Here is a 10,462-nt window from a genome sequence, read left to right as displayed (position 1 = left end):
CTCTTTCCAACTCCCACCTTAGGCCTAGTTCTGCAACTGGCTTCCCACTAGCTGATTTCTTTGCTGCAGGAGCCAACTGAAGAATGAGGCCATTCATGTGTAAATAGGACTACTCCCTGACTAAAATACTCTGCAGCATCAGCCAGCGATGACAGACTCGAGTCTGAAAAGAATCCTTTATATCTATTTCAAGACGACAGATTTGAAACCTAACAATTTCAGACAAAGAAAAGAAAGATTCTCTAACGGCCGCCTCTAAAAGTTTGAAAAATGTGACCAAAAATAAATAATCAATTCTTCATAAAGCAGTTTTATAACTGGAATAAAAGAATTGAGGACTTCTAGAAGTATTACTCTGAGGCTAGTAACAGACACTTCATTTGTCCCTAAAGAAGTTGTGCCCGTGTTTGTCCTGGAACAAAAGTATCCTGGGATTGGCGCGTACACACATTGCCCTTCCGATCAGGGTTTAATGAACGGCTGAATACGGAGCCACTTTCTGTCACTGATTCAGCAGCACAATCTCGGGAAAACTGCTCAAATGTACTCTGCAATATCCTGACATAAACTGCTAATACTTCTTATCCTGTGAACCTTTTTTGGATTTATCTTGGGAGAAGGGGCACGGATATCTGAACGACTGCACTTTGTCCTGGGATAAAGTGATTTATCCCAGGACAATCATAGCATCTGTTTGTAACCTGAGGGACATCAAATGAGATTAGCTGTACAGTCTAGAAAAAACGCTGGCTGCTAAGAAATCTGAGCATTGCTTTACAAATGCACATGTTATTTTAGAAAATGCAGTTTTGAAGTCCACAATAATTGGATGCCAAATCCTGCCTCTGGACAAGACTTATGTTGTGAAAGCTGGGGAAGGGATTTTTTTTTTATAGTGACAGGGTGTTTACTTCAATGTTCTCTGATGCAAGGAGCACTATATGCAGGATTAACCTTCAGGTATAAGGCAGAGCACCCTTTACATTGCTGTAAGTTATGTTGCTGTTTATGGCCCCAAAAAATCCCAAATCCACTGGAAATTGGCAAAACATTTTGAATCTTGGTACACAGCGTCTACCTTTTGGTGAAGCCTTCCGAACTCTACACTAATGGGAACCCTCCTTGGCTACTATTATGTGGCACCAGAGGATTTGACTAAATACATTTGAAAGAGGAAAGCTTAAGAAAGTATCTATTATAGGTATGTAAAAAAAACCCCAGACAAACCCATGAACTCAGAAATTGAGAATGCATTTGCATCCTTAAATTGCATCTCAAACAGGAGTTTCAGAGAAAGTAAGATGATCCCCATTTTACAGATGGGACCTAAAATCTGGAGTGCAAAGCTAGTTAAAGTTAGAAAACAAGGACTGGGCTCAGATAATACAAACTAAGGATTACTCTTGGTTCATTTAAGCTTAATTAACCTGCAATTATGATTAACTCGGGGGAAAAAAATTCTCTCCAAATTAAATGCAAAAATATATTACTTCCTAAGTCTGTCCAAAGTTCTTATTATGTCAAAATTAAAATTCATAAAGCAGCACTAAGTGGCCAGAAACATCTCTAACCTTGACGTTTTTTTCAGGGGTAATAATAATCTGCAGCAAATGCAGGCCAACCAAAAACCACTTAACTAATTAGTAGTTGCAGTCACCGAGAAAACATGAATCAACACTGTTATTACAAGTGGCACATTTGAGTGGCATCTAATTATGACTTGATGAGCACGATACTTGCATTATCAACATTACTACTGCATCCCATCAGGGACTAAAAGCCGCTGATGGCATTGACTGCGAGAAACTCCCACTCAATGGTACTGCAGCACCCAACAATCTCCTTGGCAGGGGCACCCTCACTAAATGACACGTTAAGCGTAATTACTGGTAGACATTGTAAATAAACAGGATTGGAAGTGAAAATTGTACCAAGTGCATAAGACACAATCTGACACATTGGAAGTGGCAGCCTTAATTGAGAGTTTCTTTGACTGCTCAAGATCATTTCAACTGCATTTCTCAGAGGACAGTGATTATAACTGTGGAGACAGACGGCATAATGGTATCAGCACTGCTGACAGAGCAGTGAATTAAATTGTATCTGCTGTTGTGTGAAAGCCTTGATGAGAGGTACAGATCCTTAGTGGTCTTATCATTATAACACAATGGTCATGTTGTCATCAACCTTGCTGGCTCCAATTGAAAAGAAATGATTGTGTGTTGAAGCTTTCCCCCCCACTACCACCTTCTATCTCTTGTGCTGAATAGAACCAATTTTCAGAGAGCTATGAAATCACGCAATAGGGCCTAAAATGCAGCTGCTTGGCATACAAACGGGGCCCCATTAAACTGGAATCACACACAATATGTGTTTATGCCAGGAGAACAAATAGAAGCTGAGTACAGGCCAAGTTTATTCACAGACACAAAGCCGATGTAGCTCTTCATCAATATAATTGCCTTTTATATTGTCGTTTAAATAATGGGCTCTATTATTGCCTTAAAATCCTAATATTCCTGGCATTTTATCACTATGTTTACAAGGTATGTTCTTTAAAAATGTGAAAGGAAGATAAAGGAAACCTATAAAATTTTACAACATCAAATATTACTTTGAATTTTAAAGCCTTAACTACTTGACATTTTCTGCCACACTCTGGTATTCCTAGTATCATAACAAAACCAAACAGGCTACGTTTTTTTCCACAGGAATTAGACTTATTTAAGAATGTGCTGGCCTCATGGAGCGATTATATAAGCATATTTTAGAATCGAAAGGTTGCTATTTTCCAGAATTGCATTTATGAACAATCACCAAAAAAAAAAAAAAAAAAGCGTGTAAATTTCTCCATTAACTTAGTCGCACAAAAATACAGTGTGCAGTTTCCTCGTCCGGTATTACTGCTACTCGTATTTCTAATGCTCCATCATGTAGCAGTAGCACAAACCAGACATAACAGAGCCCTGTCCCATTGTAATTGTCTCTTCTGAGAAGCTATTCCACTAGGATACTTCCTCTCCCATTAGACACGCTTTGTTGCTTCTAGACACCATAAAATGTCAATGAACTGCTACCATAAAAGTATAAAACTGGATATTGACATTTTTCACAGCAAAGAAAATACGACTTGTTCTAAAATTGCCCAGAGGCATCAGTTTGTACTACAAACCTTAAATGCCGTCTCTATTTTTAGCAATCTGACTCCCTCCCCTTGAACAACTGGGCCAAATTCTACTTGGTTCACATGGGTATTATTTCAGTATAACTTAGCTCCATTTTCCTAATGACACAGAACAGAATTTAGCCCGCTAGGCTTTCATCATTTCACACCTTAAATACAGTTCAACTGATTTCACCTATCTGGTCTGCTGTGCCAGAATTTAACTTCCCGTGAGCTGGGACAGACCTTTGCAACAAGGCAAGGAGGGAAAAACAGGCACTGAACCTAAAGCCCAACATAGCCCCACAATACTAAAGGCCATATTAGTACTTTAAGTGTTAAAATTCTCATTTGAACGTCAACTTACTTTTCTGAAACTCCTCTAGTTTTTTGACTGCTTCATCACGCTCCTGTTTGACTTTATCACACTGTACAGGGAAAGAGAAAACAGAAGTTAAAATAAACCTGTGAACATGGTCCCGTAATTAAATAATCAGTACTATACACACACAAAACCATAGGGATGAACGGTAGCGGATTTAATATACAAGGATGTTTCCCATCACAGCTGAGAAAAATGCCTTGCAGTTCGAACAGTTTTGTTACTGTCTTTGAGATAGTTCATAAGCCAAACAGAGACAGTTTGGAGATAGTCTCTGAAGAGATGCTAGCAAATCCTAATATATATATTTTACAGTAATAAAAGCGTATATCTGGTGCATCAGCTATACAATGCAGTAATCTTATTTTGCAGAGTCCTGGGTTCCCATATCCACCATCATAGGATCTAGGGGCCAGAACCAACAAAAGACTTGCAGCCTACAAGTTAGGTGCTGCAGTGCCTTATTTTTATATGCCTCACCTCTGAATGGAATTAAAAATACAGGGCTAAGCACCTTGGCTCCATATAAAATGTATGGGAAGGGTCCAAAGATTCAAAGAAACCGTAAACTGCAGGAGCTACCTAGAGCTAGGCGATAGGAAGCATTATGCAGAGGGATGTGTGACCTCCTGTCTCCTCTTTCCAGGAACAGGGCTGAACCTGCCCTTTACCTTTTCAAAGACTAGAAAAGGAGCATATACTAGGGCATTCACCCAGAAATGGAGCAGACCTAACTCTAGGCCTTCCTTAGCCTGAGAAGGCTCAAACAACATCACCTACTTCCAAGGCACCTATTTTATGGAGAGAACAACACGGATATTATATTTGTAACTTTAGAAAACTCCTATACAGCCTCCTCCACCTTATACTACAGAAATCATTCCCAGCTCATGGGACATTCTGTCAATGACAACTTAGACACGGAAAACACATGACTTCAAGGGGAAAAATGACCAGTCCATAAGAAGAGACTCAATGAGATTTTTCCATCTAATGTCACTTACACATCCAAAATGCATACATACTTCCTCACATGCAACTTTACAAGATCGTAGTAATTAGGAACAGAAAAAGATCTACAAGACTGGCACCTTTACAGCATAACTATACTGATGACTACACTTCACGATAAGGCAGTATAGATTTGCACCTTTACAGTCCAACAAATCAGGGATGTATAGTATAAGCCATCATAAGCAGAGGGCTTGCTTCAGAGAGGCTGTGAATTAAAACCAGATTTTTTTTTTTTTTTTTTAAAGGAGTGGGGGGGGAGGAATTTTGCTTCCTTTTTTTTTTTTTAAAGGGGGGGGGGGGGGGGAATTTTGCTTTACTGTTTTGTTTCCTAGGTACGTCCCCACCTTTAGATACCAGGAGAGGAGCACTGATAAATGACAAAAGGCCTGAAGTTAACAAGAATCTTTCCATCAACCCCAATGGACTTTGGATCAAGCCACACAGAGATCTGGCTCCTTAGGAGAAGGGGTACGATGGAAGATGTCTCAGCTGCAGCCTCTTACAGGAGAAGCTGCGGAAGCCACTTTTGAGGGCCATCCTAATGAAGGCATAAAGAGGCATTGCACTGAGTAAGCGACCCCCTATCTTGACACGGATCAAAAGAGCAGGAGCAGCTGCCGAGTGGGGAGGGGGCCGGTCACCTGCTGCTGCAGCTCAGGGTAGCGAAACAAGGAAGAAGTGGGAGAGAAAGAGGCCACAGAGACAAGCAGGAAACTAGGGGCTCGGTGACACAGCTAGGCAGTGAGAGGAGTAAGCAACAAGCCCCGTGCTGCTTCCCTGCTAAGGAGGGGAAGAAAGGGAAGTCAGGGAACAAAATAACCTGCTGCATAACGGCGCTGCCTCTCTTCCTCGAGTCCTGGCGCTTTCGGTCCCCTCCCTCTGCGTTTTCACAGAAGGAAGAAGTGGGCTCTGCAAGCAGGAGGCAGGGAAATGGAGAGCAGCAAAGGCTTTAAAAAAACTGCTGTTGCTCCTGCTGCTGTCATCGGAGAGCGCGGCTCCACTGCAAGGGGACTCGGTGCGATTTCATGCCAACTGTTGCTGAATATTTCACAACAGCGACACTTTGCAGCGGTCCAGCACACTTCACGCAAGGATATGAAAGTACCTGATAAGCCCTCCGTCCCCAGCCTGGGAGGCAGGCAAAGCATTATTATTGCTATTTTACAGATAGGGCATTGTGACAAGTTGCCCAGGGTCTTACAGAGAGGCACTGGACTGCTTCCCAGTGTCCTAACCACTAGATAATACACCTTCCAAATGTCTTAGTGATGTGCAATGAAAAAGATAACAGCTTCCCTCGTGGAATAAAGCGAAGGTAAGGACACACTACACCGAGCCTTTCTTTATGTGAGCTCTCCTTAGACACGCGGTCCCACAGAAAATCCTTTTGGACCCATATCTAATGGCATGAACAACTCTTGCATGCAAGTAGTGCCTGGAAAGCAGGGAGACTATTCACCTAGGAATTCATCTACATGCACGCATGTGGTCAGGATCAGGATCTCCAGGCCAAGGCGCTGACTTTATAAACCATTTCCCACTCCACACCCTAACTTTCTGAAAACACGTTTGCTGTAGGTCTGCCTCAACACTGAACAATGTGGCTTCAACCCTGCAACCAGATCTGTACAAGTAAACCCCATCCAGAACAGAGACTTCGTAGTATGAACATTAACTCCTCTCCTTTATAAGAAGTTGTAAGCAATTATCACCGTTTCCCTGTACAAATAAACATATGGGAAATTCTGAAAAGTAAAATTTTGCATCAAAATCCAGGTAAGATTGATAACAACAAAGTTGCTTACCACAATTAAAAAAGAAAAAAGAAAGAAAGAAAATAACAACTGACATTGCATCAGAGAGAGGGGAAATGAACAGTTAAGGGTATGGACAAACATACATTTTTGCCACTTTAAAAAGGGAGGGAGCTGCTCCTTGGAAGCCCACAACAGCTGTTACAACCTAAATATTACATCTTTATGATCGTGTATGAATATAAATGAGCTAAACTTCCCTAACTTTGACCCAGGATGAAGCACAGTTAAAGCTGGAGTGGTTATACTACACTTGCAGCACTGCAGGCTCATGTGAAGTGTCAGATGCCTGGTAGAAGCTTGTACTGGTCTCTTTTGACATGGAAACAACTGTTAGGTCCATCTATCCCCCAAATGTTGAACAATCAGCTGCTCCCTAAACTCCTAATCTTTCCTCAGTATTTAAAATCATTGACCTCTTTTGAATGAATAACTATAGAATGATGCGAATATACAGAATATATTTCTAATCAGACTCAAATGTTAGAAGAAACAAATGAAGAGATTCACCATAAAAATCAACCGGCCGTGTATTTAATAGAAAAATGCAAGAGAAACAACAATTTGAACTGACACTTAGCAGTAGCCCTAACAAGAGAAGTGTTCAAATACTAAAAATCAAGATCATAAAAATAAATACAAAAGAAAATCACCCCCAATCCATGGTTCAGTATGATGGCTTCTTTTCTGTGGCAAAATATGCATTTGAGACTGCTGTGGTTGGTAATGTCATGGACAGCGCAAAACTGATCTGATTTGGAATTTAAGTGATGTGACAAATGACAATCCTGCTGTCACTTCCCAATCCGAAAACTGGTTTTATCAGCCAAAGTGAAGAAGCCTTCAGTTCAGTTTTTTGTATTAGTTTTCTTATGTTAATTCTGCTCGAGGTCCTGATTTTTCAAGTGTTGGCATGCTTAAGGATCACGCGCTCGAGAGCCTTGGCAAGCAGACAGCTCCGGATTTCAAAATATCTGCCTTCTGGTTATGCAGGTTACTAAGCAATTCTTCAGCAGCTATAAAGTCGAGTCTCTAGCTGCTTCCAAGTGCCGAACCGTGTAGTCTCAGACTCTTCACATACCTTGGCCTGTAATTTTTCCTATTAGTCCAAGTGGGCAATCGTGGAACCTGCCAGGCAGCATCCATTTATTTAAATGAAAAATAGTTTCTAACATTACCAACTTCTTACAAACAAACAGGAAATATCCAAATACTGAGGATATGTGTAATACACTATCGAGTATATCAGGGGAAAGTTGGACTGCATCAAATTGACCAGTATTTTAGGTTGGTACAGCACAAAAGCCAACATTGCTTATTCTAGCTCCTGATCCAATGACGTGACGTGGAAGAAGCTCCATGACTTAAGTGGGTCTCCTCATGGATGCTAGTATCCAAGCACACCACCCTGGGGCGCTGGCGAATAACATTAGTTATAATGGCTAAGTACAGACCATCAAAAAGCCCATGGCTGAATTGATTCAATCTTCACGGGTTAGTCTAAACTGTGTAGACTGCACTGATAAGCAAGTGAACAGACATTCGCTTCTGATTCCAGAAATGCAGTCCCATGCCTGCAGAGGCCCAGGCCAGAAGCTGGGGGCGCTAGAGCACACCTTGCTGGCTGGAGCAGATAGCTTGGGCCAAGGCTAGCCTGCCACCCTGTGAGAAGAGGGTTTGCAGGGAAGGTGCAAAGTATCCTGGGATGGTGGGGGACTAAGTTAACAGAGGGGATCTGGGACAGAAGCTCTATGAATTGATTTAACCTAAATCAGTTAAGTCTGATACTGCAGCCATTTAGGTTTAGCTTAAACCAGCTTTGATCATTTTGAAAGCAGTTAATGTGCGCTGAACTTCTGCTGTGTTACAGATTTGAACTAATTTCCAATCAGATATACTGGTTTGTGTGTAATTTCTCTCCCTAGCCAATTAAACCAGTACAAATTTAGCCATTAACTTCAATGAAGCCACGATTTCACTGTCTTTTGCAACCAGCTTACATAGCCCACTATGGCTCTGATCTTGTACTCCTTAAAGCAAGTTCATGATGACTTCAATGGTGCAAGACTGGATCCTAGAGCAGCAAAAAGACATGAAAGCCTTTTATTCAAACAAAACCCTCCTGTGCCTTGTATTGTCTAATAAAAATTAATTCCAACTTCTCAGCTAATACATCAGAATTAGGACAGTCACCAGAGAGTAAATTAAGCAATTTTCTCTGCATGGGCCAAAACGCCCTCTTCTTTACATAGATATTTTATAATATTTCAAAAATCTGTTCCTATTTTAGTGCAAGTATCAAATTAAAAATTAAGTATGTTCTCAAAAAAGGGGATCATACGAGACTTGTCACGTTCTCTGTAGAGAGATGAAAAGGCCTGTCATCAAAATAGGACTCTTCCTTTGTTTCTCAGACAGTTGCTAATGGGGGACTTGTTTTCATTTTCAAACAGCCAAGTAATTACTTTCCTTTTTACCTGGCACCACCACGGTCCATCTACTCTTTCTGTAAAGGTATCTCTCCTGGTTCCTTTTCAACTGGCACAGTGACACTGCCAGCACTGCTACGCAGAAGTCACTTTTCTGCATGCTTATCTCCAGTAAGCATTCAAATATTTATTCATTCCTCAACTATGGATACTTCAGAGCTGCATATTAACAATCTGTGTTTGTTTCCAGCTGAATGCCTATTACCTTGACACCTCCAGTTCTAGGTTTTTATTTTGGTTTGTTTTGTTTTTCTAAATCAAAAGGGGACCCATAAAGGAAACAAGTGGGCTGCGAGGCTTTGGCTCCAAGGGAAAGGGATTGTTTGGGGGAGGGGAAGTTTCCGTCTCCACTTTAAATACATTACAAAAGTCAGTTGTGATTTTGCTAAAGACCTCACTGGAGATGTTAATGTTAACTACATGTTTTTCATGCCTGAATAAGTGAGATCAAGGAGAAGCAGCTCTTTTTCTCCTATTCCTGTGCGCTAAATTTTAAAAATAGCAACAACAAAAAAAGTATTTAAAAAACTGCATAAAAAAATAATTTCCTGTCTCCATCAGGTTTCTCCTGGTACCTTTGATGACAGTTCTACCAGTTGCATATACAAATGACTTCCAAGGGGAGACAGGATGTTTAATGTGAAAACAACCAGAAAAAACTCGTAAATATAAGAAACACAAAACCAAAAAAAAAAAAAAATTGAAACAAAACCCCTTCAGGCTTTCTTTCTCTATCACAGAGATGAGAAAAGGGCATATATTTAACTTTGGGTTTTCAGTCTCAGCTCACTTTAAGTCCAGCTACTGTGTGCTGAACTCTATATTTCCACTCTAAAATAGATTCCCCCCCACAAGGAACATCTGCTATGTCCATAAGAAACATGCATCTTTATTTAGGAAAAATGAACTGTGCTGGAAGTATAAACCACGCTGCTTACTCTTACTCTTGTCATTTCCATTCATAGATCTGGGGGCATTTTTAAAAAGGTAGTTACCCAGCAGCATCCCCATTCTACAGATGAGGAAACTGAGGGGCAGAGAGGTAAGGCAACTTGCCCAAGGTTGCACAGGGCAATGAAACAGCCAGAACAAGAATCAGATCCTCCAACTGCAAGATCTAGGGCCAGTCCTCTGGCCAACACTTCCTTCTGCACACAACAGGCCTTTCAGTGCATGTGCATGTGCATAAACTCAAGTATGAGTAGTCCTGCTTTATATGCACGATAGAGTTATGCACACATTCACATGCTTTAATGAACCTTAATACTGGATCAAACCCTCAAATCAGCAAAAGGAACAGTTTAAGGTGACAGTTCATTACTGATTCTATATGTCAGCTTAACTGTGAACTCTACCTCAGCAGACTTTTAGAAGAAATGTATTTAGGGCTTGATCCCACTTACATGCACGTAAGTGATACTGCTTGCCCAAGTTGATGTGTGTAAGACAGCACACAATCAACCTAGCTGCACATTCTGTATAGGTCGGCTGTAAAAACCCTCCATTAAAACTGGGAAAAACCACCAAGAAATAACCAAAGACATCAAAAGCCAGACAAATGAACAGGGCCGACCCACAATTTTGGGGGGCCCCCTGCCCT

General features: G+C 40.9%; 1 protein-coding gene across 4 annotated transcripts in view; it reads right to left on the bottom strand.

Annotated features, from left to right (window-relative positions):
• SHTN1 (shootin 1) overlaps positions 1-10,462 on the bottom strand; it is a 106,076-nt gene that overhangs the window by 76,954 nt on the left and 18,660 nt on the right. For 2 of the 4 annotated variants that reach the window (XM_006020548.3, XM_025200184.1), the window contains exons 1-2: positions 5,380-5,579; positions 3,531-3,591 (exon numbers count right to left, since the gene is read on the bottom strand). In XM_006020548.3, coding sequence (XP_006020610.1) covers positions 3,531-3,591; positions 5,380-5,388 — 70 coding nt within the window. In that variant the 5' untranslated portion in view covers positions 5,389-5,579. Of the gene's footprint in view, positions 1-3,530; positions 3,592-5,379; positions 5,580-10,462 lie in introns of those variants that run through there. The other 2 variants (XM_006020550.3, XM_025200183.1) reach the window with 1 other exon arrangement.

The sequence above is a fragment of the Alligator sinensis genome, unplaced genomic scaffold (genome assembly GCF_000455745.1).
Source record: "Alligator sinensis unplaced genomic scaffold, ASM45574v1 scaffold527_1, whole genome shotgun sequence".
In the NCBI taxonomy this organism is placed as follows: Eukaryota; Metazoa; Chordata; order Crocodylia; family Alligatoridae; genus Alligator; species Alligator sinensis.
This window is presented reverse-complemented; position numbering and strand designations above follow the sequence as displayed.